The sequence below is a fragment of the Eptesicus fuscus genome, chromosome 5, assembly GCF_027574615.1.
Source record: "Eptesicus fuscus isolate TK198812 chromosome 5, DD_ASM_mEF_20220401, whole genome shotgun sequence".
Classification (NCBI taxonomy): domain Eukaryota; kingdom Metazoa; phylum Chordata; class Mammalia; order Chiroptera; family Vespertilionidae; genus Eptesicus; species Eptesicus fuscus.
In genome coordinates, this window is record NC_072477.1 from 62,488,325 (window position 1) to 62,515,965 (window position 27,641).

A 27,641-nucleotide genomic window follows, 5' to 3' on the forward strand; every position below is an offset into this window, starting at 1 on the left:
TGAGGTTTCTAATGGAGTTTATAAATGAGTGAAGTGGCCTAATTTGCTTTTTGGTTGTAAATTAAGTTGTATTGTTTCAACACAGAATCATGTTATTTTCATATCAGACAAATAGAAAACTTGGCCCAAATGAACCTCATTTACATCCAGAATCTCAAAGAACAGAGTGCATATGTGAGTGTACTAGGATATGTTAGTCCTCATGAGGTTGTGGACAGAGATGGGTCCAAGGCAGGGCAAGGACCAGACTTAGAAGAAGGCAAAACCCAGAAGGAAGCAGAGTTCAGGACAGAATGAACATCCAAAGTCAGGCACAAGCAGAAGTGATGACAACCAGAGTGTACGCAGTAAGAAAAGTGAGGGCTAAGGACTAGGCCTTGGGATGTGCACACAGTTAGGAAGTTAAAGGGGAAAGAGAGGATGTGGCCTGAGAGAAAGGAAGAGAACCATAACAGTGTCATTTAAAGAAACATTTGGGAGAAGAAGATTTTGAGCACAGAGAGGTCAGCAAACTCAGATGCTGCAAAGGAGAAAGAGGAATGAGACAAAATCTTTGGGTTTGACACTTAGAAGTCATTGTTGATTTTTAAAACCTTCTGAGAGCAACTGGATAATGTGTTTCAAGAGTCAGAAAGAAAAAGTATACTCTTTGCTCTAATAATTCTACTTTTAGGGATCTTGCCAAAGCAAATAATCCTAAACTTGGAAAAGTTATCTGCATAAAGATGTCTGTTTACAGAGTTATTTGGAAGGGAGGAGAATAGGATTAGCCTAAATGACCAACAAATAAAGCACTGAACTAAACTAAGGTATATAATAATAGTCATTTTAATTTTTAAAAATAATAATCATTTTTAAAGTATAAAGTCAACTTTTAAATATATATTTTTTAACTAAAAAGAGTAAGATTCCCTTAAAGAAATGACTGATTACAGCTCTTCAGCAGAGGAAGTACAAGTTGAGTCTGGAATATCTTGTGTAACAAAGCAAGTGCTTAAAGACTGATAGGACCAAATCAAAAGGACACAGAAGCCTTCTGAAAGGACTCCTATTGGACAAATTTGGGGCAATTTGAGCATCAAAAAGAATATTGATAGTAATAGATTACATCACAAAGGATTAAAGAATTTTTGAGATCATGGGGAGAGAGAGAGAAAAAGAAGAAAGGGGGAGAATTCTTTACAGAAGAATGCCAGATAATAAACACAGAAGTAATGACAGACGTAGAGAGCCACCATTTTGCAATCGCAGTGTAATAACAAATGCAAGCAGGGAAGCCAAAACCACTTGGAAAAACCTTGTTGGGAGCAAATAGTAAAAAGGTCTTAGGAAAGCACACCAGAACTTACTTTAACTTGTCGTGTAGAGAGATCTGATGAATTCTAACTTAACCAAGTGAGCAAGCCTGGCACCACCAATATGAGACAAATATGCACTATTGGCCTCCTAGTGTGACACAACACCCCCTACATGGTGGTCTTTTCAAAACTGAAAAGTCTTTTCAAATATGTTTAACCTGAATCTAGTCATGAGGAGACTATGGAAGGATCCAGAATGTGGGACATTCTATATGACAACTGCTTTGGATGCTTCAAAACAATGCTATGAAAAAACAAACTAGCAACAATAAAATGGGAAACTGTTCAAGATTAAAGAGACTAAAGAAACTTTAACAAATGCAATGGAGGAGTCTAGATGAAATCAAATCTATATAAATATATGTAAATATATATATGATTTTTCAGAGAAAAATAGAAAAAATTCAGTATAGACTGAATTTTATCTATTTATCTATCACAATAGACAATACTATTGTGATAATGATCTTATGGCCCTATAGAAGAATTCCTTATTCTTAGGAAATTGCTGCTGAAGTATTTAGAGCTGAAGTGCCATGATATTTGCAACTTGCAATCAAATGGTTAAGAAAAAAAAAGGGATAGAGCAAATATGGCAAAATGTTCAAAAAGAGTGAATCTAGGTGAAAGGTATACAGATTCCTTTCTTTGAGCTTCTCTGTAGGTTTGCAATTTTTTAAAAAAGGAGTTGGAAGACAATAAGACATAACAAAAATGGGGAAATTATGCAATGTTAAGTATAGCTCTACAAAATAAGAACAAGAGAAATGTTCTTTATTCATTTCAACATTTGCTAAGCTCCTGCCACACAACAGGCTCTGTACTAAGTGGTGGGAACACTCTGTTCCCTTCAGAAGCCTGGGTTATGCTGTCATGCTTAATGTACTTAACTTTCAAGACTTTGGATCCGGCCAATGCCACCCAAGTCTCAGAGGACCCTTGCTGTGACAGCTTCACCTCTGTTATCCTGGGTTCCTAGCAAGATGCCTGGCCCCATGAGGCATTCAATAATGCCTGCTTCCAGGAGTCCACACTTTGGTGGGGAAGGAAATTGCATTAACAGATCATTTAAAATAAGATTAAGAACATGGTGCACACAAGGTATTACAGCATTTTAATTACCATTTAAACTCTTACCTTTATGATATCCTCCCCCTCCTCATCTAACTTTATTTCCTACTCTTGAATCCTCCCCTTCTTTATGGCATTCTGGTTCCTACCTCAATGCCTTCGCTCAGCTCATGCTGACCTCCTAGCTTGGCATGAATGAACTTTCACTCCTTTGCTTCACCTGTCCAAAGCCTACCCAGCTCAGGTCTACTTTTACAATGTGCACATGTCATTTTCCCAATTGTAGTTCACGAAGCCAGACAGAGTATCAGATATTTCAGTATTTCCTACAGCCCAGCTCAGTCTTCGGCAAACTGAGGCTCGCGAGTCACATGGGGCTCTTTGGCCCCTTGAGTGTGGCTCTTCCATAAAATACCACGTATCCTAATTAAGTTAATAACAATGTACCTACCTATATAGTTTAAGTTTAAAAAATTTGGCTCTCAAAAGAAATTTCATTCGTTGTACTGTTGATATTTGGCTCTGTTGACTAATGAGTTTGCCGACCACTGGCCCAGCTAACCAAGGTGTGGCGGGAGAACCAGCAGTGTCCGTATCAGCTGGGAGTCCATTAGAGCTACAGTCTGGAATCCTACCCAGCCACAACTACAGAATCAGAAACTGCAGCTGAAGATTCATGGTCACATTAAAGTGTGAGAAGCACAGTCCTATAACACTAACTAGAGTATGAATAAAGCAGAAGCTCAAATATTTTGAGACCTGAGGCCCTCCCTGGGGATCCTATGGGGATTCTTGCTCCCTCAGAAGGCAGATACGAAGCTAAGAGTGAGGTAGACACTGAGGCAGTGTCCACGGGGTGATGGTGAGGCGAAGCTGCTGCCTTCCCAGCAGAGCCGAAAGCAAATGTTGATGTCTGCTTCGCGGGTACATTTCTGGGGGAGAAACTGGCTTTACGTCTAAGACAAAAATGCCTATCGTTCAGCATCCGAGCCTCAGGATAAGAGGTCTGTGATAGACAACATTGGAACTGTGTCTAGCCTTGATTTATTGACTCGCCTGTTTCTCTTCTGTCACTAATCTGATTGACAATGAAACCCGGGATGTGACTTAACGTGGTTTCTGCGTGAGCGCGCTCGGTGGGCCTGCTGCACGCGGGTGCTCCGGAGGGTGACAGGCGTTTACGCGGGGGCTGTTGGCGTGTGAGGGGGGCGTGCGTGGAAACGACACGGGAGAAGCGGTACCTCTAGGAAGTTGATTGTCTGTGATGGAGAGTCTGTACCAGGCGAGCAGTGGGATGGGAGGAGGTAGGTGGGGCTCCCACAAGGGAGGGTGTGGTTACAGACACATCTTGGGCACAGCCCCTTCTCTCGCCCGCCCCCGCTTTTCCTCCTCGGGTATGATTCCCCAATTGGGGGGTCTTGGGGGAGGGGAGGGAGAGGGACGGAAGGTGCCCGAGGGCTCTTCTCTCGGCGTCGCCCGCGAGCTGGCAGCTGAGGAGGGAGAACTGATGGGGACAGGTGCGCCCCCACCGGGGCACCGGGGCGACACGTGGAGGGTTCATCCTCAGTCCGGGACTCGCCCCCGGCCCTGGGGTCGCCCGCTTCAGTCCCCCCGAGTCCTCACGGCTGGACGCCCGCGCCCCTCTCCGCGGGGGGCCCGGGGAGGTGGGCCCCGCCGGGAGCGGAGCCCCGCCCCTCCTTGTTACTGGCGAGCCCCGCCCCTCCCGCCGCCGCGGAGCCCCGCCCCCGCCCCGCCCCCCGCGGCCGCGGCTCGGAGCGCAGTCGGCCGGCCCCATGCTGCTGAGCGGAGCTCCGCCCGCGGGCTCCGGCCCCGGGCCGCGGGCTCAGGGGGGTGCGGGGGGCGGCCCGGGGGGCTCGCGCCGGGGCGCTGGGGGGCCCGGGGCCGGCCCGGGAGGAGGCGGCAGTGGCGGAGTGGCCAAGTGGCTCCGGGAGCACCTGGGCTTCCGTGGGGGGAGCGGCGGCGGCGGTGGGGGCAAGCCGGCGCCCCCGGAGCCGGACTACCGGCCGCCCGTCCCCGCCCCGGCCGCGCCCCCCGCGCCCCCCCCGGACATCCTGGCCGCCTACCGGCTGCAGAGGGAGCGGGACTTCGAAGACCCCTACTCCGGAGGGCCGTCCGGCTCCGCTGCCCTGGCCGCCCCGGCGGTCCCCGGCCCCACGCCGCCCCCGCGCCACGGCTCGCCCCCCCACCGCCTTATTCGGGTCGAGACCCCGGGTCCCCCAGCGCCCCCGCCCGAGGAGCGGACCCCTGGACCCCCGGCCAGCAGCGACAGGGTGAGTGCCGTGACGGGCGGGGTGTCCGGGAGGAGAGGCGGCTGGTGGTCCAGGGCTTTCGGGAGGGACAAAGGTGGCCTGGCCGCCCGGCCCCCCGGTGTCACGGTTCCTGACGGACCCGGTCTCAGTCCCTGACCCCGGGGGCTCGGAGCCTTCATCCACCTTTGTTCCAGTTCTCGACCTACTCATCTGGGACGCGTGCCCCAAACTCTGCCTCTACCCCCTATTGTCGCCCCAGGACTTGGTGACCCTCCCCCTCCGGGGCTCTGATCTCCTCAGCGCAGCCCCCTGGGATCTAATCAGCCGGCCTTTTTCTAACGGGATTTGCGGATTTGCGTTCCCCTCACCCCGCCTATTGGCCTTTCTGCCCACCGGGAGCAGCAGCTCACTGCCCTTTGATCTCCGACCCCTCCCACCAGAGCAGAACCAGCACAAAGCTCCACTCCTCCTCACCCCTCTGGTAGCCCAGGCATCCTTGCAGGTGCTGAAGCCCCAGGAAGGGGGTGGACACAGCAAGAGCTGGCCTTTGCCTCACCCAGTGGGACTGGAGCTGGGTGGACTGTTGTTCTCAGGAAACCCGACGGGCAGTATGCAGCTCTGTGCTGAGGATGCTGACCACGGAGGTTCAGGCAGGCCCACCACTACACTCCTTCCCTTGTCCCCCCAGGGGTGGGGACAGTCAGTGCTCAGAACCTGTTGCCCAGAAAGGGCTGAACAGCTGAGACCACGCTCCTTCTCCTCTTGGCCTCTCCCTCCCTCTGTCCATTCTGAGGGTGGCGAGAGCCTTTTATGGATCTGCAGGCTTGGGGTAGAGAGGAGAGCTGGGCATCCCCTGTTCCAGAGAACACCCGCTGTGCCTCAGCAGGTCCCGGTGGAGAAGCCACCCCATGCCCAACCTCAGTTTGACGTATCCCTCCTTGACAGCGGAAAGCCATCCCCAGGTCCCTCTAGCCCTAAATTTTATAACTGTCTGGGCCGCTCTGGCTCCACTGTCCCTCTTCACTCTCCCCTGGGCGCTCAGCCCTGGGGCTTTTTCCCCCCTTCTCCTCAGAGAACAGTGTTTTTTTTTTTGGATTGGAGAGCAAAGTTGCTGTCCGAATCCACTGGCTCCAGGGTGGAGGCTTTCAGCTGAGAGAGTGCCGTTCTGCCTGATTTCCTGGGTAAGAGAGATGTGTCAGGGTCAGAGCAGAAGCCTCAGGAATGCGAATTATTTTTCCCTAGTTCCTGCCATGGGGCACGGCTGCCCATCCTGAGTTAGGATCCTTAGCCTGCTGAAGGAGGCTGTGCTTTCTTCACATGTCCTTACCTTAGTCTTCCTTTTTCCTGATTGTCCCCGGCTATTGGGTGATGTGATGGTGGTGGAGTAAGGCACAGAGAGCATTAGGCCTTGTTTTTACTATTTTTTAAAAATATTTTTGTTAATTTTAGAGAGAGAGAGAGAGAGAGATGGAAACATCAATGGTAAGAGAAAATTAATTGGCTGCCTCCTGCATACCCCCTACTGGGGATAGAGCCCTGACCAAGAATGGAACCGTGACCTCCTGGTTCATGGGTCCATGCTCAATCACTGAGCCACACCAGCCGGGCTTGTTTTTACTATTGACCAATAGTCTCCTCCTCCCTGTCTACACCCATTCGCACATGGGCCTGAGCTGTTCCTGGCCCTCTTCGTCCTAGAATGGTTTAACAGCCTTCTCACCAAGCTGTGGGCTCCTCCAGGACAAGGACCATGTTCTCCTCAAGTCTGTGTCTTCCAAGTGATGGACACCATTTTTGGCATAAAGAAGGGTGTGTAAATATGTCCTGAATGACGGCTGTCCATTGCCGTTGTGGCCCGAGGGTCAGGGACTCCCCTTGTACATTTCGCCACAGAGACCCCACAATGAAGGGGCTGTGCCCACACAACCAGTCAGAGACCTGCAGCCTCTTCTCACGGAGGGCATCCATGCCTCACCCTGGGTCAGCTCTGTGATCTGTGGGCTGTTCAGACCTTGGGGCCCAAGAGGTGTCTGACTCCTTTGTCAGCTGCAGGGACAGGAATGAAATCCAGCAGGATATCCTGGGAACCACACAATCAGTGGCTTCTTTACCAGGTGTGATGAGAAGGAGCCAGGATGCCATCCAAGATGGCCCAGGGGCAGGGATGCTGACCTGGGACTTCCCACCATTCCGAGAGAGCAGCTTCACCCCTTTAGGAGCCGTTTTGGGGATCCCAGAGTCTTCCCTTAGGAAGAGCCCTGACAAGGTACCTGAACCCCTTACCCTAAATCCAAGTGTCAGCACATGCCTACAGAGCTCACTCTGCCCCTGAACAGTGAGCTGGCTCTGGCTCTTGAGGCATTACTGAGCCAGTTTTTCCATTCTGTGGCTGTTTTATCCCTATTCTCTGTTCTCCCTCCTCTCAGTCCTGCAGATCCTCTTGGCTTGTTGCTTTTGGGTCACTGGCTGAGGTGAGGTAGGCACTGGGCACCAGGATGTGCCTTGGGCTGGCCAATGTCTCTCCTCTGGGAGCCCAATGACTGATGGTGGATGGGTCAGAACCCTGTGAAAGGGGCTGGTTTGTGAGGTTTGATGAAATGGGTGGAAATGCCTCTGTGATGAGCCAGAGAGATTGAGGGGAAATGAGTTCAGTGAATAAGGGGTCGGAGAGAATGGGGACTTAGATAGGACCCTGAGAGGCCCAAGGGGCTCAGGACCATTAGCTTTCTCCCCAGGCAGGGCTTTGGCTGTTGGCCCACCCTGAGACCTACTGCTGCAGTTGGCAGGGTACAAGGGTGGCCATCTGGGCAGGCCTGGCAGGACAGGCATGGGAGCAGCAGGAGCCGAGCCCTGCATGGGATGGGAAGGCAGGGACTCGCCATCTGGCTGAAAAAGAGCTCCCGCATGGTGCTGGACCCTTTCTGGCCGCCAGGCCATGCTCTGACAGAGGGGTTAGAGAGCCAGGCCTTCCCTTGCTTTGCTCCCTTTTCTCAGACCTTCAACGAGAAAAACCTGGTCTAGGAAAGGGGGATGGGGATGGGAAAGGGGCCCTGATTGGATGAAGCTTTGAGCTGTCTGTGACCATCTGCACAGTGTGTCCTTTGCGTCCATCATGCCAAGATATGCGTGTGTGTGTGTGTGTGTGTGTGTGTGAGAGAGAGAGAGAGAGAGAGAGAGAGAGAGAGAGAGAGAGAGAGAGAGAGAAATGTGATGGGAACAACAAGACAGGCATCTTGTATGAAGTGAAACCAGAGCTCTTATTCTTAGCTTATGGGGGTGTTTCTGGAGTTCATGAATCTTCAGAAATTGTGCAGATATTTGAGTAGATGAGCATTTTTCTGGGAAAGGGGGTTCTCACAGGGCCCAAAATATTAAGAATGTAAATAAAAATAGGTGTACCTTATAGATGGTATCCACATGGACTTGGATCCTTCAGGCCCAAATTTAGAATGAATGAACAGACAGGTAGGAAGGGTACAGTAAAGTGAAAGAGATATTTGGTTGTCTGAAATTAAACAAGACATGCCTCCCCTGGGGCTAGGAGAGCGGGTAGGGGCCCTCCCTTACCCAGTGTTCATTGAGTGTTTATGTATCATTAAATGATACCTAGGCCCTGAAAGGGATGCACCACCCAGAAGACCTGGTACTTGACTTTTTTTGAGTTTGCTTGTTTGCCTTAATTTTCCTTGTTATGCCTTCCACAGAGCCCGGAGGTATGATCTGTTTATCTAGCTCACGGCCTCCTGTGGAAGTAGAGGGAGGAGAAGAGAGAGGTCCAGATCAGGGACTTTTGTGGACTGGCTAGACCTCTTAACCCTTTGTGGCCTGAACTAGTCGTCTGTGCTGCAGTTGGTGCTTCGGGAGGGCTGAGGCCTGGGACCTGTGGGATTGTGTGGCAGGCCTGTCCACTCGACCCAGTGCCGCCTCCTCACATTGCGGCAGTCCGACCCTCTAGAAGACATCTTTGGCTCAGAGACACCTCAGCCCTGGCATTCTGTCCATTGGGAGTCTGGAACAGCTGGGGCCCTGTAGACCATGAATGGGAATGGTCTGGGCTTGGAGGGGGACCTGCTGCCTACTCCAGTTGGCCTCACCACAGAACCAGTGTGATATTATACGACAGCAGTGAGCCTGTGGTGCTTCTAGAGCCTGGGTCCCAGACGTGGGGCTTCACAGCACTTCCAGATGCTTCAGTCTGTTGGAGCTTATTCTGTGTCTGTCACTGTGAGCTTCTGGAGGACCAAGGAATCTGGTCTTCATCTTTAATGATATAATGGCGGACATTTACTGAGCACTTACCTTGTGCCTGGTACCATTTTGAAGCAGCTGACATGGATTAGGCTAGTTGATCCTTACCACAACCCTATGAGGAAATTCAGTTATTATCCCAGGTTATATACAGGGAGACTGAAGCACAGGAATGCTGGGTCACACTTGCATGGTTTCATAGCTAGTAAGTAGGAGAGCCCAGGTTGACAGCCAGGCAGCCCGACTCCAGATTGGCTGCCAGCACCATGCCAGGGGGCCCTTGCACTTATGGAGAGGAGCCCTGCAGAGCAGAGGTGTTCACTAGACATTTGCTAATGAACAAGGGGAAGGAGACTCACAGAAGGAATGAGGAGTGCATTCTGGGCTGAGTTCACCTTCATTCTGGATGATGAAGGACAGCATTTGCCACCTAATCTCGAGGGAGCCATAGACACACCTTATAAGGGTTGGCAGCATCGATTGCATTCATCATCTTCTTCCCAAGCCTATGAGGTAGGTACTAATACCAGCCCCATTTTACAGATAAAAATACAGAGGCCTCCAGACATTAAATGTGAACTAAAGAAATGGAGAAAGGGGGCAGTGGTAGATTTTGGGGACCTTGCCGAGCCAAATCCTGTAATGTTTGTCCCCTTGGTCTCCCTGGACTCACAAGCCCCATGGAGGGCGGAGGGCCCAGCTGCAGAGTAGAAGGTTCCACCAGATGGTGGGCCTTCCAGCACCTCAGGAGAGGCTTGGGCAGGAAGGAGAGTCCAAACCTGACAGCTGCTCTGGGAGGGGCACTGCCCAGTTGGAACAGGCACAAGAGCTGCCTCCTGGAGGCACCCTGCTGGATGATAGAAAGGAGGGGACCTGGTTGGCAGGCGGTATGGGGACAAGGGGACCCTCTGGGCAGCAGCTACTTACATACTAGCTTGGAAATGGTTCAGCATTTCAACAGCATTGTGACTACCAGAGGGCTTGCCCAAATATCAGCCCTGGCCTTGATGTCTTCCCTGCTAGTTTCTCCCTTCCGCTCCTGAGTCAGGGGCTTTGATTCCCATTCTAAAGTCGAGTCCCTTGACAGCCTGCTCCTACAGCTGCTGCTGGTTGGTCAGAGTTCAGATAAATGGGGATCTGAGAGTCTATGGGTATGGGGAGAAGGACGCCTGTTGAGCCTCCAGGTAATGTGCACTGAGCAGCCACTGTGTGCCAGGCTCTGTGGTGGACGTGGTGTATAATAGTGAGCACATTAGAGTCCGGTAAAGGGCCCACACACAAAATAAACAGTGGTAGGACAAAGGTGTCAGAAGCCTACAGGGGCAGCTTCCCCCACTGAGCAGTTTTGCCTCCTGTGTAACCAAGAAGTTCCTGAGGAAGCAGGCCTGGCCTATGACACGGGTCCTCTGTGCTAGGGCAAGTGCCTGTCCTGCCTGGTTTCCCAGCAGGCATTTCTGCTGTTGCTTCTGACTCGCAACCCCATGGGCGGCTCCTTGGGCACCCCAGCCCAGGGCAGGGGGGTTGGGGCTTCCTGGAGCAGGGTGTGGAGCCAGGAGTGGAACAGAGGAGCCATTGAGCTGCCCACAAAGCTGCCACCTGGGCGCCCACGGGCACCAAGGGCTGGCGCTAGGGAGGCCCACGCCGGCCTGGGAGGGGTCGTGGCTCTAGGCACTGGCCCAGGACTCCAATGGGAAGGGTGCTGAGTGCAGCTGTGACCAAGCTTGGTGAGGGAAGGGCTGGGGGGCTCTGTGGGGTTGGGGGTCGCCGGTGCATGGTTCTGGGTGCTTCTGCTCACTGAGCAGCTTCCAGGGTCTCAACCCCCCTAACCTGATCCTCCACCCCACCCAGATTCATGCCTCCTCCTTCTTCTGAATGAACAAGAAAATGTGCTTCCTTTGTCCATTCTTCCTGTTTTATGTGAACTGATTTAACAAAGATTTACTGAGCACTTTTGGGCACTTGGAATTTAGCAAGTAAACATGGTTCTTGCCCTCAGGAAGCTCACAGTCTGCAGGAAGACCTAATAAAACAAGTATTCACTACACACAGGATGCCAGCCCAGCTCAGAGGCACCTAACCTGACCTGGGGGAGAATGGGAAGGCTTTCTGAAAGAAGAAAAGAATTTGATTCAGGCTTAGGGAAAGCTTTTGAGGTGAGAAAAAGAGCATTGAGCTTTCAGGTAACAATGTGATCTGAGATGGATAAAGAGAAACCAAAGAGGCAAGTGGAATCTTTAAATCTCTTTAACTATGGACTTTTTATTGTAGCCACTGGAGAGCCATTGCAAGGTTTAAGGATAGCGTGTCCGTTGATTCAGTTACTGTTGAGTTGCTGCCATGTGTGAGTTGTGAGGCTGAGTGCTAACTGGGCTGGGTACCCAACAGGCTCACTCCAGAAATCCCCTTGGTCAAGCGGGTGGGGCCACTTGGCGGTGTGCCAGCTGGCCTGGGAGGAAGCAGTTTGGGTTAGGAGGGGGTGAGTGGATTTATTTTCTTTACTTCTTAGAGGAAGGAGGAGGAGGTGTGGTGGGCTCTGAGGGAGGTAGGAGCTGATCTAGTAGAAACATTTTTCTAATAGAAACATAACTCTAGTGCCTACTGTGAGCTGGGTACTTACTGGAGCCTGAGAGACAAAAATGACAAAGGGCTCCAGGCTAGTGGCTGATCTGGTGGTGGGTTAGGAAGATCTGAGATGGTAGTATTCTCGGAAGCAGGCAGAGATCTGAGGGCGGAAAGGGGCTGGGCGGCTTGACTAGGACAAAATGGAATAAGGTGGGAGCTGAAGAGCTGAAGGGTGAGATGGTAGGAGCCTTTGGGACATGCTTTGGAGACCCTTGGAGGGGTTTGAGCAGCCCAAGGAACATGAAGAAGGGGTCTCTGAGGTGGGAAGCTTCCTTTTTCCATCTCTGCCTTACTAAGGGTCCCAGATCCACTAACCCAGGGCAGGGAGGTCACCCTTACAGCTTCCCTGCTCAACTGGCTCCCACAGTCCTGATCTGTGGGATCTTGGCCCAGAACCAAAGCCTAGACCAAGAATGGGGGAGAGGCAGGAGGGGCCGCTCCCCGTGCTGCTGGCCCCAGAGCCATGTCTTGTTAATGCAGTGCTCCCCTGAGGGGGCTGGGCTGGGCTCTGTCTCTGCCTCAGCCAGTCCTCCCCTCCCTGCCCCCCAGGAGCCTGTGCCCAGCTTGGAGAAAGGCTCTATTGTCCTCAGTTGTGCCCCGCCCTGAGCACCTTGAACTCCTCTGCGGGGTGTGCAGCTTGTGGTTCCCTCTGCCGTGACTGGGAGCAGGGACAGAGGGGTGGCATGAGCCGTTTGTGTGGGAGAACGCACGGGATATGGAGGGCCAAGACCAGGCCTTTCCTGACCCTGTTCTCCAGGAGCCCAGGGGGTTTCAGCAGAGCCCAAATCCTGGCTTTCCTTACGGCTGTCCTAAGGTTGTCTTTCTCCTGGGACAGCCAAGGTGCCCACTGGTGACAGGTTGGCAGCATGATTTTGTACAAAGGATGCAGGTTCCAAGCCTGGTTCCTCCACTTACTTGGAATGGTCTGGGGCATGTTGTCCCCTACCTGTTTTGAGCCTCCTTTTCCTTAAAACGGGGATAATAATACCCACATGATGATTATGATGGATGCCCTGCAGCTAAACCAGCAGAACCGTGGCATAAAGTGAGTACTCAGTCTTTCTGTTCTTGATGGTCAAGTAATATTTGTTCAGCATCTGGTAACACACTGGTAGGCATGGACCACGCTAATCTCCAACTTGCCTCTTGTGCCTGTCCACTCTTTGAACTCGGTTGTAACCAGTTCTCTGAATTAATCCCCTCTGTGGAACCACCTGGTGTAAGCTCTTGGGCTGCCTGGACCCTGACCGAGGCAGGCTTTAAGGCCCAGAGTCTCATCCTGGCTATTTAGCCTAGGGAATGGCCTAGAGCAGGCGTCCTCAAACTACGGCCTGCGGGCCACATGCGGGTGTTTTTGCCGTTTTGTTTTTTTACTTCAAAATAAGATATGTGCAGTGTGCATAGGAATTTGTTCATAGTTTTTTTTTAAACTATAGTCCGGCCCTCCAACAGTCTGAGGGACAGTGAACTGGCCCCCTGTTTAAAAAGTTTGAGGACCCCTGGCCTAGAGGCACAAAATTAACAGAAAAGAAAGTACCATTTTTGGGAGCAGCCTAGTGGGAGACCCCTGCAAAGGAAGAGCCAGGGCTTGTCCCCATCTAAGTTCAGAGCCTGCCCTTGGGTACCTGGGGCTCCGGGTCTAAGGCAGCCTGTCCACGACTCTTGCTCCTGTGGATAGAGCATCTGGGGAGAAGAGCTGTCTCTCCGATGTCTGAAGCCTGCTCTCTTCCCACAGTTGGCAATCCTAGAAGACTATGCAGACCCGTTTGATGTCCAGGAGACTGGTGACAGCCTAGTAGGAGCTTCAGGAGCCCCAGAGAAGGTCCCGGAAAACGATGGCTACATGGAGCCCTATGAGGCCCAAAAGATGATGGCCGGTGAGTGATAGAGTAAGGGAGAGTGTTGGGGGAAGTTGTTCCCTGAGGCTTGGGTATCTGCAAAACAAGCTTTGGGACCCACATGTCTTAAGAATTGATTCCTTGGTCTCTAGAAATATGGAGAATGCCTTTGCTGGGTCCTCGGGGAAGGTGACCACTACTTTCAAGATAGTCACTTTGGAGAAGGAGCTGTGATTTGTGGTACCTGAGACCTGAGGTGGTAGAGAAGGCCACACAACCAAAGGTCAGACAGGTGGAAGCATTTGGGATAGTCAGGAAGGGGAAGATAAGTGGTGTGGGCTGGGGTCATTGGTCCCTAAAAGAGAATCACTAGCTTTAGAGAAGGTGGTAAGTTTGAAACGATGTGATGTCAAACAATGTTATGACAATTGGAAACGCATGACTATAAATGCCGATGCAATGCCCATGATGCTGGGCAAGTAGTTTAAGGAGTGAGGGCAGGAAGAAATGGATAAGACCCGGCTCTGGGGAGCAGAGACCAAGAAAGGGCCCAGGGAAGGACCAGATCGGGGCAAGGAGGACAGGGGTGAGTCAGTCTGAGCCAAGCTCCCAGGGCAGGAAGAAAGGAAGACATGTTCACAGGAGAGGCAAGAGGAGAGAGGCCAAGAGGGACGTTGAAAGGCCTTAAAGGCTGGAATGAGGCATTTGGACTTGCTCCAAAAGGGGAAGGGGAGCCATTATGGATTCTTGAGCAAGAAAACAACAGGACAAATAAGGCATTTTAAGGGGATTACAAAGGCTTTGGTGTACAGAACAGACTAGAAGAGCTGGGCATCAATCAGAAAGATGAATTAGCAGCCTATTGTGGAAATTACTGAGGCTTTACAGAACCAGCAATTAACACCCCTTTCTTCCCCTCTGGAGCTTGGAAATAATTGAGAAATAAGATCAAGGAAACAGAAAATGGAGATAACAATGTCAGCTTTATTACTGATAAAGGTGATTGGAGAACTTTACTTAGCTATGTCACTACAATGGGCTTCTTAATACTTCCCCAAGAATTACACTTGCCCACTCAGGCTTGGGCAACGTAGCATGACTGTAGGCCCCTGCACAGGGGCAGGAGGAGAAAGAACCAGAATGTTCTCTCTGTGTAAGAAAGCAGATCAGATAAACTGCTCTCCCTCCTTGGGAGAGGTGGGCGAGGGGCAGAGAGCAGTCAGGACTGTTATTCCATGGAGCCAATGAAACAAGGTCCTGAAGAATGGAGGTTCGCCCTAGTAGTAAATCTAGATGTGGAGAGATGAGGGTGAGACTCACCAGGCACTGGCAATGACGGATGGACTCAGACAATGAAGGAGGGCCAGGACCAAGGAGAGCAGTATTGGAGACAGTGGGAGGGTGGCTACCATATTTAGGTCAGAGGGGTGTGGCCCCCTAGGACAGTGGTCGCCAACCTTTTGGACCTCACGGACCACCAGTGGTCCACGGACCTCCGGTTGGCGACCGCTGCGCTAGGAGGTCCATGAGTGCCCTGGAATTGATGAGAAAATTTGCACATATGGGGAGCTCTATAGCTTTTATAACAGTTTCACTGGGGTCAGAGATCTCAAAAAAAAAAATCACAGAACAGACTAGAAGAACATTTGGGGAGAGTCGTGAGTTTGAAACATCAAACTGAAACATCTTTATGGCAACTAGAAACATAGATGCAAAGGGTTCCATGAGACTGGGCAAGTAGTGCAAGGATGAGGCCTGGGAGAAATGAATAAGACTTGGCCTTGGGAAACAGAGACCAAGAGAGGATCCAGTAAAAGAGACCAGATGGGAGGACAGTCCATGAAGGGGACAATTTCAAGGATGGGGTGGTCAGCAGTGTCTGAGCAACAAAGGAGGATTGTCATATTGTGAAATGGTATCACTTGGGACACAAGGAAATAAATCGAGTTGGGTAACAAGGAGATGGACTAGGAGAGGACCCTGACTTGGTTTCCTAAATGTGTAAGCCTCAGCTCCCCAGCCCTTTCTGGTCATCCCAGGATCCTTTTTCTGGCTTTCATTCTGGTGCCTCTGCCCCTGCATCTGTTGGGTCCCATGCTTTTGGAACCCCAGAGGTGTTTTGAGGGAGAGGGACCCTGTATGTGTGCCCCAGAGCCACCGGCATCTGTGAAGGAAGCCTGACTGGTTGCTGGGAGCCCTGCTGGGAGGGCTGAGCCAGGCAGCCAGGCTCTCACACCTCCCTCCTGCTTGCCCTGGTAGAGATCCGGGGCTCCAAGGAGACAGCCACTCAGCCCCTGCCTCTGTATGACACACCCTATGAGCCAGAAGAGGAGGGGGCCACCCCCGAGGGTGAGGGGACCCCTTGGCCCCGGGAGTCCCGCCTGCCTGAGGACGATGAGAGGCCGCCCGAGGAGTATGACCAGCCCTGGGAGTGGAAGAAAGAGCGGATTTCTAAAGCCTTTGCTGGTGAGTCCTGGGCGGAGAGGGTAGGTCCGCGGGGCCTCTGGGCAGCTTTCTGGGCTCAGGGGAGTGAAGGAGTGGCACCCTGGGGGGTGGGGGGGGGGGAGGCCCAGGAGAGAAGTGTAGTTGAGTCTTCACCATGGAGCTGTGAGTTGGCCGGCGGACAAAGCGCTGTGTGCAGAGTCAGGGTGTGGGCACAAGAGGAGGTTGAAGGTGTCTCCCTGCATCACCACCTCTCCGACGCCAAGAGGCTTGGGCCACTTCCATCTTTTGGGGGACTGGGTATATTTAAAAATAAAGAAGTTCCAAACAAAATTATAAAACTTGTGGCATGTGTTAAATACTTAACAAAAGAAGGCATTAACCCTCCAAACAATGAAAACAGCTGCCTCTGTAACGTTAGAGATACCAACCCTGAGTGAGAGGGCTGTGTCTCCCCGGGTAGGCTATGCAGACCAGGGGTGCCTACTCCCAGAGGATTTCTGAGAAATCCCCTTTACTGAGTGAGGATAGGTTTCTTCGGTACCGAGCACCCCGGTGGCCATCCCAGGCCTGGAGTCCGACATGGAGAGGTGTGTGTGGGTGGTTTGAGTTGGGGGCAGGGGGCACAAGAGCTTTAACTCCTGGATCCTTGATTCAGTGAGGACATAGAGGACTTAAATGCCATTAGACTCCATTTCCACGCCCACGGCCCTCTTTCTTCTCCTTGGGCAAGAGGCTCATCCTGGAGCTGGACCCGGCTCTTTGCTCTGTGGGGAGGCCCACCCTGGCAGCCAGACTGAGAAACCACAAGGTTTCTAATTTGTTTCCTGTAAAGCGCGCACCATTGAGGATGGGCCGCTTATCTCCAGAAGTCTCCTTGGAGAATCAATACTGTTTGGCTTGCTTAATGGGAAAATCTATGCTCGTCATTAGGAAACCTTGTTAGCAGTCCTGGCGCCGCCCGTGGCATCACTCTTCTCATTGTCAGGGCTTGGGATTTAGGGTGTGGGGGGCAAATTTCACTAAAACAGCTGCCCCCACATCTGAGTATCCCTGACAACCTGGTGCTGGGCTGTCTCAGCTAGGCGGTGGGAAAAGGAGGGACGGAGGCAAGGCTGGGGGTGCCAGGAGGCTGAGGGAACCTGGGGGTGGTGCTGGGAGACGTGGGCAGCTCCTTATCCCTCTTTCCCTCCTTTCCTGGCCCCTCTGGTTCCTGGAAGCTTGTGAGAGGTCAAATGAAGGGGATCCACAGGGCTGACAGCAAGACCCTGCTTTTGCCACCTGAGCCTCCCACCTTTGACCATGCCAGCCCAGTGTGGTCAGTATGGCTCCACCTGGCCCTCTGAGAGTCTGTTCCCCATTCAGAAGCCGCCCCTGCCTCCACTCTGACCCTCCTCCTTTCTAGGCTGTCCTGTGTCCTGGCTCTGGGTTTTGGTGTCTCAACCTCTGCCTCTCTGTCCCTGTCTCTGTCTCTATCCCTGTCCCTGCCTGTCTCTCTTCTCCCTGCTGTGCTACTGGTTCCAGTTGACATTAAGGTCATCAAAGACCTACCTTGGCCTCCACCGGTGGGACAGCTGGACAGCAGCCCCTCCCTGCCCGACGGGGACAGGGACATCTCCGGTCCAGCCTCACCCCTCCCCGAGCCCAGCCTGGAGGATGGCAGCGGTGGGTCCTGTCGGGGCTTCTGGCCAGGGTGACGTGTCCTCTCATCCCTCGGGCCCTGGGGGCTTGGGTTGGAGGAGCTAAGAGGTGGGGCATGGTTTGAAGGACCCAGGAACAACCCCTCTCTTCTGAAAGAAGAAGGAAGGGAGAAAGTACACATCTCCCCTCCCTCCCCAAACGTATGGGGAAGGTGTCTCCTAAGGGAAACCCACTATTCTGAATTCGCTTCTTTGGGTAGTGCTTTGCCTGACCAGAACTTCAGCAATGCAAGTAACTCCTGAGATGGGGGACACTAGCTAGCACAGTAAGTGTCTAGGAAAGGATCTGCTCCTTGGGTTTGCTGTCTGAAAGATAATAAGGGCTTGAAAGTGCTGCAAGGAGAGAAAAATAGTCCAAATGGGGAGAAAGAAGGCACAGAACACCTCATCTACATTCAGTTTTACCCAGAATGGGCAGTTGGGGGGAACGGGGTTGGGCGGGGGGGAGAGATGGGGGAGAGTGCATCTCTGCACATGCACAGAGGCCTGAGCACCTGTTTGTACATGTGTGCCCGAGTGTGAGTGGGTATTTTGTAAATACAGGATGTCACCTGTGCATGTGTGCCTATGCCCATGTGGTCTGCTGGCTTCAGCTGTCCCTGTGCAGGCTCATCAGTCAGGTCTGCCCTGGTCGGGGAAGGCAGAGCCCCCTCTACTGGGTTTCTGTGGGGGTGGGGAGGGGAGTCTGTGGGCAGCGACCTTGGGAGCGGGGGAGGGGCGGGCCGGCTGGCGGCTTTGGGCAGGATTAGCCTGTCAGGATGGCACCAAGGGGAATCAGATAATTGTTCTCAGATCGATAAGTCATTTCTACAGAATGGCTTGGCAGGGTGATTTGGAGAACGGTAATGAACTCTGAGGAGGAGAAAGAAACAATATTATCAGCACTGAAGCCACCCTGAGGAGGATGGAATAGGGGAAGGCAGTCAGCTGCTCCCAGGGAGAAGCTTAAATGGTTTCTCTTGTTGCTCCTCTCCCCTCTTCTCCCACAGTGTAGGGACTGGGAGGCCCTGTGTGGCACTGGGGGGCTGAGCCCCACCTTCACCTCCACCCCTGGGGGATGGACCCAGAATTCCATCCCTAGAGCCAGTCAGGCCCATGAGCATGTCCAGGAAATGGGGGTGGGGTACTGGCTATTCTCTAGGGCTCTACTTCTAGGGTCCTCAGTGGCTGTGACTGGTATGTTCCCCACAGCCCAGTTTGAAGGATCTGAGAAGAGCTGCCTGTCACCCGGCCTGGAGGAGAAGGGGCGTCTACCCCCCCGACTCTCTGCAGGGAACCCCAAGTCAGCCAAGCCCCTAAACATGGAGCCCAGCAGCCCCCTGGGGGAGTGGACAGACCCAGCACTGCCTCTGGAAAACCAGGTGTGAGTGTCTGTGTCCAGCTGGGGACTCTCCCCCCTCCCTTTCCTTCCTAGCACTTGCCTGAGGGGACACCCTGAATGAGTGGGCCTGGTCAGCGAGGGACCCAGCAGAGACGCTCCCCTTCCTCTCTCTCATCCTCAGCTGGTACCATGGGGCCATCAGTCGAACAGATGCCGAGAACCTGCTCCGGCTGTGCAAAGAGGCCAGCTACCTGGTGCGCAACAGTGAGACCAGCAAGAATGACTTCTCCCTGTCCCTCAAGTGAGTGGGGCTGGCTGGCGTTTTAGACAGGATTAGCCTGTGAGAGTGGCACCAAGGATAATCAATGGGAGGACAACCACCAGGACAGGAAGAGACCCTAATATTCCCAGGCTCCGCCAAGCTGGGGAGAACCCCATCCCCCATGAACCTTTGCCAACTCTGAGCTCAGCCCCTGCTCTCAAGGAGCTCATAGTTTCTTGGGGGAAATAGTTAAGCTGGTGTCCAGTTCAGAAGGGTTCTGTCACTTACTGTGTGGCCTTAATCTCTCTGGGCCTCAGTTTCCTTAACTTACAAAGTGAGGGAATAATGATACCTACTTTATAGGGAATGATTAAATGAAATAATGTATGGGAAGTACTTGCCATGGTGCTAAGTGCCCAATAAATGATCACCATCATCATCATTAATGGAAATCCACAATATTCTAAAAGCACAGGCCAGGAGATAGGAACTTTGCCTGAAAGGATCTACAGGGTGAGATGGAGGCTGGGTCCTGGGAGGAGGACAGAGCTGTGGACACAAAGCTATTCTTATTCACTCTGAAGAAGCGGGCAGGAGGTCTGGTTGCTAGTGGCTGACAACTGATCCTGGAAGAGGTCGGGGAGGTTGGCCCTCCCTTCCCATCAGCCCTCCTCCCTGGGAGCGGATACACAGGCCAGGATTGCCTCCCAGGCTCTCTTGGTGGGATGGCAAGTCCTCTCCTTGGCACCTTGGCACCTGAGAGTTCCCCCTGGTAGAGCCTGTACTCCACAGGACCACCTGGCAGAGTGGTGTGTCCATTCACACCTCCTCCCCCACCACCACTACTGGAGCGTGTATATCACCTACCACATTTTCTGGGTGCAATGGAATATAGATATACCCGCACTTCAAACAAATCCAATATATGGAAATTTGGGACTACTAAACAGATACATTTGAAGATACTTATTCAGCTTCACTAAAAGATAATGAAGAAAAGAAAAAGCCAGACTATAGTCATAACCTGCGATTTATTCTTGGGTTTAATAAAATTAGCTATGTGACCCAGGGCCTTGGTTTCTCCATTTGCAAAATATGTTGATGGTTACTTCTTAGGTTTCTTCCAGCTCTCACACTCTGGGAGTCTGAAAATTATCATAAAATCAAAGGAGCATTTGGAAAAAATTGTCAAAAATGTGATTTACATAACTTCCTGAATGTGTATTGCTTTAAAAATTATAGTTAAGATTCATAGAGCATATACTATGTGCCAAATAGCAACATATATACCATCTCTTAAACCAACTAGCATCCTGCAAAATCAATCTCTTTTTATAAACAAAAATAGACTCGAAGAGGTATGACTGGCTCAAGGCCACCAGCTAATAAAGTTCCAAGAGCAGAATTTTTTAAAACTATATTTTTATTAATGTCAGAGAGTGAGGGAGAGGGAGACCACGATAGAAACATCAATGATGAGAGAGAATCATTGATTGGCTGCCTCCTGTACGCCCCACACTGGGGATCGAGCCCGCAACCCAGGAATCAAACCCGGGATCATTCAGTCCACAGGCCAACGCTCTACCCACTGAGCAAGACTGGCTAGGGCTAAGAGCAGGATTTGAACCCAGCTCAGTCTGACTCTAATAACCACACTGTTCCTCCATTGTACAGCTCCCCCCCTCAAGTCTGGAACAGTCTAAGGCAAGGGAGACTGCAGGGGTCTGGCTCCCTAGCAGAGCACTGCAGAACACAGCCCTGCCTTAGCCTGGGGTGTAAAGGGGGAGACTCGTCTGGACGCCTGGCTCCAGCCCTGGCTGGTCTGGCCCCGCCAGCAACTGTCTGCCAGAGCCTCGTTCACATATAAATGGCTTTTCTGAAATACAATTATGGTTTCTCTTCTCTCTGTAATGGAAGGGCTTTCATTGGTAATTAAACAGCTTCCTCCACAAGTCAAGCCAGCCCTGGCTCTGCTTCCCAGCTAGTCCCACCCTGGCCCCTGAGGGTCTGGCAAGGGTTCCGCTGTGTCCTAATGGACCCTTGGGACTTTGTCCCAGGAGCTCAGTTATCCAGATGGAGGCTGAGCTCTCAGCTTCCAGCTCTGGTCTCTGGCTACTTGTTGCCTTTTTGCCCAGATCTGTCCCTCAGAGAAGATAGAATGCACAGTTGTTAGGAGAGGTGATTTTCCCAAGTGGACTGTGGGAAGGGAGCCATCCCCAAACTGCGAGAGGGTGAGGGAAGGCAGGGTCCACGCTGCTGCCCACAGCCTTGGGCCTGGGCCTAGGCATAGGGCAGACAAGGGAGAGGATCACTTACTGCCTCCTCTTTCTACAGTCCCCAGGGGCTGCACATTTTCCTGAGGCCCTCGGCTCCTTTCCAGGGCCTGTGTGGTCACTGTCAGCCTCAGCAGTTATCTCAGACCAACAGATGAAGGCTGGCCCCACACCCTGACACACACCCCCAGAACTGGGGCTTCCAGCAGGCTTCTGGGCACTGTACCCTGGAGAGGGAAGGATGGAGTTAAGGGCCTGTGTTTTCCTCCCATCCCTTTCCTCTCTTCAGTCACCCCACTCCCCCCGCTTTCTGACGGTGCGCCTAGTGCCGTGGTCGGCAAACTGTGGCTCGCTAGCCACATGTGGCTCTTTGGCCCCTTGAGTGTGGCTCTTCCACAAAATACCACGGCCTGGGCGAGTCTATTTTGAAGAAGTGGCGTTAGAAGAAGTTTAAGTTTAAAAAATTGGGCTCTCAAAAGAAATTTCAATCGTTGTACTGTTGATATTTGGCTCTGTTGACTCATGAGTTTGCCGACCACTGGCCTAGTGAAATGGGTCCAGAGGCCTCTTTTAACCTAGGCAGGGAGGAAGCAAGGAGGTATTCCAGCCTCACCTCTCAAGAGCAAGGGCCTCACCATGAGTCCTACCTCCCACACCTGCTCTGAGCCCTGTCCTTGTCCCCAGGTAGGCTCTGACCAGCAGGCCTCCCCTAAGCAGTGCTGACCACTTGCTGGTGAGTGAGTGTCAGACCTGGGGCCTGGGCTGTAGTAGTTTGGACAAATGTTGTTCTTGCTGGGGCCCCACCCCCGCTCTAAGGTTGAGGGTACCCAGACATCTGGGAGCTTGCCAGAGCTGGGAGGAAGGGGGAGGACAGGGAGGGGGGGGGACGGGACGGGGTCCTTGTCTTGTGGTCAGGGCCAGGCACTACCGCTGACTTCCTAGATTGTGCCGGGAGATGGGAGAGGCGGTGGAGCATGTCCTCTCTGAGGGAGGGCACGGAGCTGCAGCCTCACCCATGACGTCAGCCCAGGCTGAAGGGCTGGCTGGATGGGCTGGGGGCTTGGCTCAAGGCCCAGTTAGCAGGAGGGTGAAGGGATGTCCCTAGGACAGGGTGGCCGGCTATCCCCAGATTTGGGGAGCAGCTCAACTCCTCCCCTAGTATCTGCAAGAGAGAGCCCGAACCAAGATTCTCTTGGTTGTCACATCCACCCACCACTCTCCTGTCTCCACAGGAGTGACCGAGAGCCTCACTGGTGTCCTCCCCCACAGCTCAGAAAGGGGGATGGGTAAACTGGTCCTGGCCGCATAGGCTGGAAGGCAGGAGTGCCTGGTTACCAGGGTTTGGGGGTGGGGGTGAGGGGTGTTGGTCCCTCCATTTTCCATCTGTACACACCCTGTACACTCACTACAAGCACATTCTTGGCACACCCTGTGCCCTCACCACAAAGCCAATACCTACTGCTACCTACTTACAAAATCCCCTCCGCCCCCTTCCTGCTTTCTGCACTGACCTCCATCTCCCATAGCCGCCTCCACTCTCTGCTGGTTTGGAACATTAGCTGCAGGGCTGGGGGAGGGAGGGGACTGGGAAGGGCCTCCACTCACAGGGTCTCCTCTCTTCCCAGGAGCAGCCAGGGCTTCATGCATATGAAGCTGTCTCGGACCAAGGAACACAAGTATGTGCTGGGCCAGAACAGCCCGCCCTTCAGCAGCGTCCCTGAGATCGTGCACCACTACGCCAGCCGCAAGCTGCCCATTAAGGGGGCCGAGCACATGTCCCTGCTCTACCCCGTGGCCATCCGGACTCTGTAGGTGTGAGGCTTGGGCACTGCGGCAGACCCGGACCCAGTCCTGTGCCTGCGCCCTGGCTGAGGGCTGCGGTCCTTCCCAGGGCCATGATCTCCCAAGCCTTTCTTCCCCTCTCCCTGGGGTGGAGTGGGAACTGGAGATTCCTTAATTTATTCTAAAGAGTAAGGGCTATGGGCCTTGGAGTAAGAGGAGGTCTGGAGCTGAGGAGAGAAGAACCCCTGGGCAGCCCCTGGAGGAAGGGGGCTCCCAAACCGCGAGGCTCCCGAAGAGTTTAAGATCCGCCGCTCCAGGCCCTTTCCGCCTCTGGGGCCGAGGTGGCCACCTACTTCCCCTCCACCCTCCACCCCCAGGTCAGTACGGGGTGGAGCAGGACGCAGGCCCGCCGGGCACCCTGACCTCTTCCCCTCCACCCACAAACGAGGGGCAGACCCCTGGGATGGAGATGGCATTGGGCGGGAGCGGCGGGGAAGGGATCGGGACGGAGGGAATCGGTGCGGTCCCCCGGCCGTTCCGGCTCCCGGCCAGAGGCAATAAATAAACCCAGGGCTGCCAGGCACCGCCGCGTCTGCGCCTTCAGCGCCGCACCCCGGGCTGACGGGTGGGTGGGGAGCGGCGAAGCGAGCACAGATCTGTTTATAAATCAGCTCGGGAGCAGACACAGGCCGGCTGTGAAAAGCGCTTTCGAAGCATCGAGTTCCTTCCTTTGACGAGATATCAAAACATCCCCCATTGCCCCCGCCCCGGCTGGGGGGCGGGGGGAGGGGGTGCCGGAGCCGGCCGGCCTCGTGGCGCCCCCTCCCCGCCGCGCCGACGAGCCCGGCTTCCCAGGAGCGCGTCCAATTTCCTGCCTCCAGCCATTTGTCTGGGAGGAGGGGAGCCGCGGAGAGACAAAGAGGCAGCGCGCCAGGCGGGAGGAGCGGGTGGCCCTGCCACGCGGAAGCCGCGCGCCCGCGAGCTGGGAAAGCTGGCACAGCCTGCTGCATTTCCTTTCCAGAGGAAGCGGGGCCCTGCCGCCGCCTCCTCCATTCTCTGAAGGATGGGTTCGCCCCGGGACCTGCAGCCTGCGGGCCTCGGTCCGGATCTCCCTCCCCGCCGAGGCTCGCGGCCGAGGCTGGCGGGGGCCGTCCGCGCGCGCCCTCTGCTGGCCGTGCCCTTAACTGCGGGACCCCGGCGCGGGATCACACCCGCCGGTGGCCCCCAATGCGCCCCTTCTGCAAACCGCCGAGGCTTGTGGGCCCAGCTCCCGGGAATACCATTGGGCCACCAGGCAGAGCTGCTGTCAAACCACTCCAGGCCTGCCCTCCGGCTCTCCTGGGCAAGCTGAACAAAAACTCTACGAGGGGCTGAACACACCCCGTGGGGATGGCTGCCTTGGGAGAACAGTCTAAAGACCTCCTCCAGAACCTAGATCTGCAACTCCGAAGTGTGATGTGAAGCATGGGATTTTGGATTTTCGAATCCAGTGGTTAAATAATCAGGGATCGGGACGGAGGATATGTGATCGGACAAATGTACTAGGTAAGAATTCTGTGGAGACAATAGAATCACTTGAAATTGGGCACTACTTCAGAAATTCCCTCCGAGAGGGTTGCCCTATCTTTAAGTAGATGCAAAAACAGTTCCAAAAAGGTTAGGTGGTGTGCTCATCTGTCTCCTTGCAGTCATCTCACTACCTGGTGCTCAGAGAAGGACTGGGAGTAATAGATCCCGGAGCAGGCCAGGCCAACTCTGCCTCCCTGTTGGCTCCTGGGTGTCTAGGCCCCCATCCCCCACCCCTTGTGCCCAGTCCACCTTCTCCAAAACCCCTCACACCTCTCCCGCCTCCTGACAGGCTTCAGAAGCCTCACACTTGCCACTCAGAGAGGCCCTCTGTCCGGAAGGATGCCCTTGAGCAGGGAAAGGGGTCTCTAGCTGGGGTGCTTGGCCTGGGGGGGGTTTCCTTTATTCAGAGGATACTAGCAAGCTCAGAGAATGTCTGCACTGGCCTGTTAGTTGGCCAGTTGAGTGGCTTCTTCTGCCAGTACCTACCCCATCCTGGGGCAGAATAAAGCAACCCAGAGGGCAGAAAAGTGGTTTATTTGTAAAGGAGACTATGGAACTAGAAGAGAAGGTCTGAAGAGACATTGGGCCAGGTTCTGACTACAGTACCTGTTTAAGAACTTGGGAGAGAAGATCAATTGTGCTGTTAAACTGGGGTGCTGAGAGATTTCCTATAAATTTCTCTCTGGGGTCCAGCCTCTATCCCCTTGAAGGCATTTGCCAGCCCTTTTGACAGTGGATAGCCCAGAAGAGGGAGAGGACTTAGGGGAGGAGTTCTAAGATGCCAGCATCTGTGCTCCCACTTCATCCTTAGGCTCACAGCCCCCTACACACACACACACACACACACACACACACACACACACACTACTTAACTACTTGTCAGCCCCAGTCTTTTGAAATTTTTCTTAGTTTGGAAGAAGAGGGGTTACTTTGCCCCAAAACAATAATAGCTCCCAACTCTAGTCCCCGGACAGTGCCTTCCACTTGTCCAGGCTGAGACTATGAGTCTGGGGGTCCCTGAACCCACATGGGGTGACTGACCATGGCCACCTGGACCAAGGTTGGTAGGTGGGAGTGGGGAGAAGGCGAGGGAACCAGAAACAGGAAGTACAGAGGTGAGTCGAGGTGTGACCCAAACCTCTGCTCATCAGGCAGTGGGTGGAGCCCCTGGGCAGGAGGCCTAGAAGTTCTCGTAATGGTGGGAGAAATGAGTCCGGTCCTGCCTGTTGATGAGCTGACAGGCTTTTTCCACATTCTTGGTCATGCCAGGGGGGCCACAGCTAAACACCCCGATCTTCCGGACCTGATGGGGAAGGAAGAAGTGAAGGCTAGCTCAGTGTTCAGAGGGAGGGCTAGCTCAGGTCCATGTTAAAGCCATGAAGAGTCCTTGATGAGGGCGCATTCCACGTTCCTGTGAAAGTTTGCTTCTACCATGCCTGGTGAGGGCCAGCTTGGTGTTTTTAAATCTAACTTGGTTTTAGTAGACCTTCTCTCTATGGGTCCAGCCTCTACCCCTTCCAAAGCATTTGCCAGCTTCAAGTGCAAGCAAGAGCAGTGTCTGATACGGGGCTGGGTTAATCAATGTTCAAGTTGAGGGCTAGCTTAGGGTCTCATTAAGGGCTCACCCAGTGTTTATGAGAGCAGTGGCTTGCTCAGTGCTCATGGTGAAGATCAGCTCAGTGTCCAGGATGAGGCCTGGGTCATCATTAGTGTTAAGGGTAGCTCTGAGTTTATGGTGAGGACTAGCTCAATCATTGACCTCTTCCTTCTGAACAAGGCATCATGGCTGCATAAGTGGCAAGTCCCTGTTGCCTGCCTCCCCACTTCCCTCTCAGGGTGACCCCCTCTTCTCCTTTCCCATTTCATTACCCCACCAACTTCCCAGGGGGTGATGAGTTCTCATCGGCAGTCAATAGCTTCCCTGATGAAGCAGGTTTGGGAGCTTTGCTCAGCCCCCCCAGAGGATAAACTGAAGAGGCCCTAGATGGGGGGTGGGGGAACTGACCTGTGGGTGAACCTCCTGCAGGGAGTTGAAGAAGGCCTCAAAGGGGGGGCGACCAAAGTGGGTGACAGAGCGCAGGCCCGTGAACAGACTCCGGTTCAGCACCTTCTGGAAGTGGCGCTCACAGATGTACTGGGAGCACAGGGGCAGGTCAAGACAAGGACAATCAGGGTCAGTGCTGGCCCAAGCCAACCCAAAGCCTGGGCTGGGAGGGAGCTGGAGGCTGAGTATCGGAGCCACCTGCTCTGTGGCTCCTGCCAACTGAGCCTGGCTGTCCACCCACCTTCCCTGGCCATCCTGCCTTCCCCTGCTAACCCACTCAACCACTGAGCTACCCTGCCTGGCCGGCCCTGACGTACCAGCATGGTGGTCCTGAGGTCGAACTTCTCAGCCAGCTGGGTGATGTAGATGTGCACGGACACCAGGTCCTGGTGGTCATTCTCCTCCACCTCCCGGATGATGTCAGCCAGCCACTCGAACTGCCGCTGGGTCCGTGTCACCCAGATGAAGTAGATCTGGGGACAGGGCTGGAGCTTAGAGCCCAGCTCAGCTCAGGCTCCCTATACCCCAGGGATTTACACACCAACAGAACTCTTCTGGCCAGCTTGTGCCCCTCTCCAGATATCCTGGGAAATGGAGTGTATGGGGCCACAGGGCCAGACTGGAGCAGGACATGGAGTTGCCCCAGGGCATGGAGAGGTGCAAGTAAGTGACAGCCTGGGGCACCTGATGGTCTGAGCCTATCCTGCCACTCTCTCCGATGTGCCCTCCTCAGGCTCCAACCAACCAAAGCTCAGAAGGAGAGGGTACCACTAAAGGGCTTGTCACAGAACATCTTCAGGGAAGACCCAGCTGGCTGTCTGGAGGGATGGGAATGGACTCA

The 27,641-nt window shown here is 53.5% G+C and overlaps 2 protein-coding genes across 13 annotated transcripts in view; one reads left to right on the plus strand and one right to left on the minus strand.

Annotated features, from left to right (window-relative positions):
* The first annotated feature begins 4,217 nt into the window (after window positions 1-4,217).
* Window positions 4,218-23,770, plus strand: SHF (Src homology 2 domain containing F). Of its 12 annotated transcripts, none has more exons than XM_054716270.1 (7): window positions 4,218-4,720; window positions 13,305-13,446; window positions 15,667-15,873; window positions 17,374-17,514; window positions 18,741-18,912; window positions 19,052-19,171; window positions 23,031-23,770. In XM_054716270.1, exons 1-7 carry the CDS (start codon window positions 4,223-4,225, stop codon window positions 23,215-23,217), a joined length of 1,467 nt encoding a protein of 488 aa, XP_054572245.1. In that variant the 5' UTR covers window positions 4,218-4,222; the 3' UTR covers window positions 23,218-23,770. The 12 variants fall into 12 exon arrangements, 10 of the variants coding, with proteins under 10 accessions (XP_054572245.1, XP_054572244.1, XP_008141315.2 ...); XM_054716269.1 differs by lacking the exon at window positions 23,031-23,770 and adding an exon at window positions 20,807-21,033; XM_054716278.1 differs by lacking the exons at window positions 4,218-4,720; window positions 23,031-23,770 and adding exons at window positions 12,595-12,614; window positions 20,807-21,031.
* Window positions 23,771-25,604: 1,834 nt separating this feature from the next.
* The window catches only part of DUOX1 (dual oxidase 1), a 35,328-nt gene continuing 33,291 nt past the window's right edge, over window positions 25,605-27,641 (minus strand). Inside the window, exons 32-34 of the mRNA XM_054716279.1 lie at window positions 27,118-27,273; window positions 26,762-26,890; window positions 25,605-26,059 (exon numbers count right to left, since the gene is read on the minus strand). Of these exons, the coding sequence (XP_054572254.1) occupies window positions 25,937-26,059; window positions 26,762-26,890; window positions 27,118-27,273 (408 nt within the window). The 3' untranslated portion in view covers window positions 25,605-25,936. The remainder of the gene's footprint in view (window positions 26,060-26,761; window positions 26,891-27,117; window positions 27,274-27,641) is intronic.

Coding starts and splice junctions, on each gene's coding strand:
- SHF (XM_054716269.1), top strand. CDS start 4,223: ATGCTGCTGAGCGGAGCTCCGCCCGCGGGCTCCGGCCCCGGGCCGCGG. Junction 4,721..13,304: donor CCCCGGCCAGCAGCGACAGG/GTGAGTGCCGTG, acceptor CTCTTCCCACAG/TTGGCAATCCTAGAAGACTA. Junction 17,515..18,740: donor CAGCCTGGAGGATGGCAGCG/GTGGGTCCTGTC, acceptor TGTTCCCCACAG/CCCAGTTTGAAGGATCTGAG.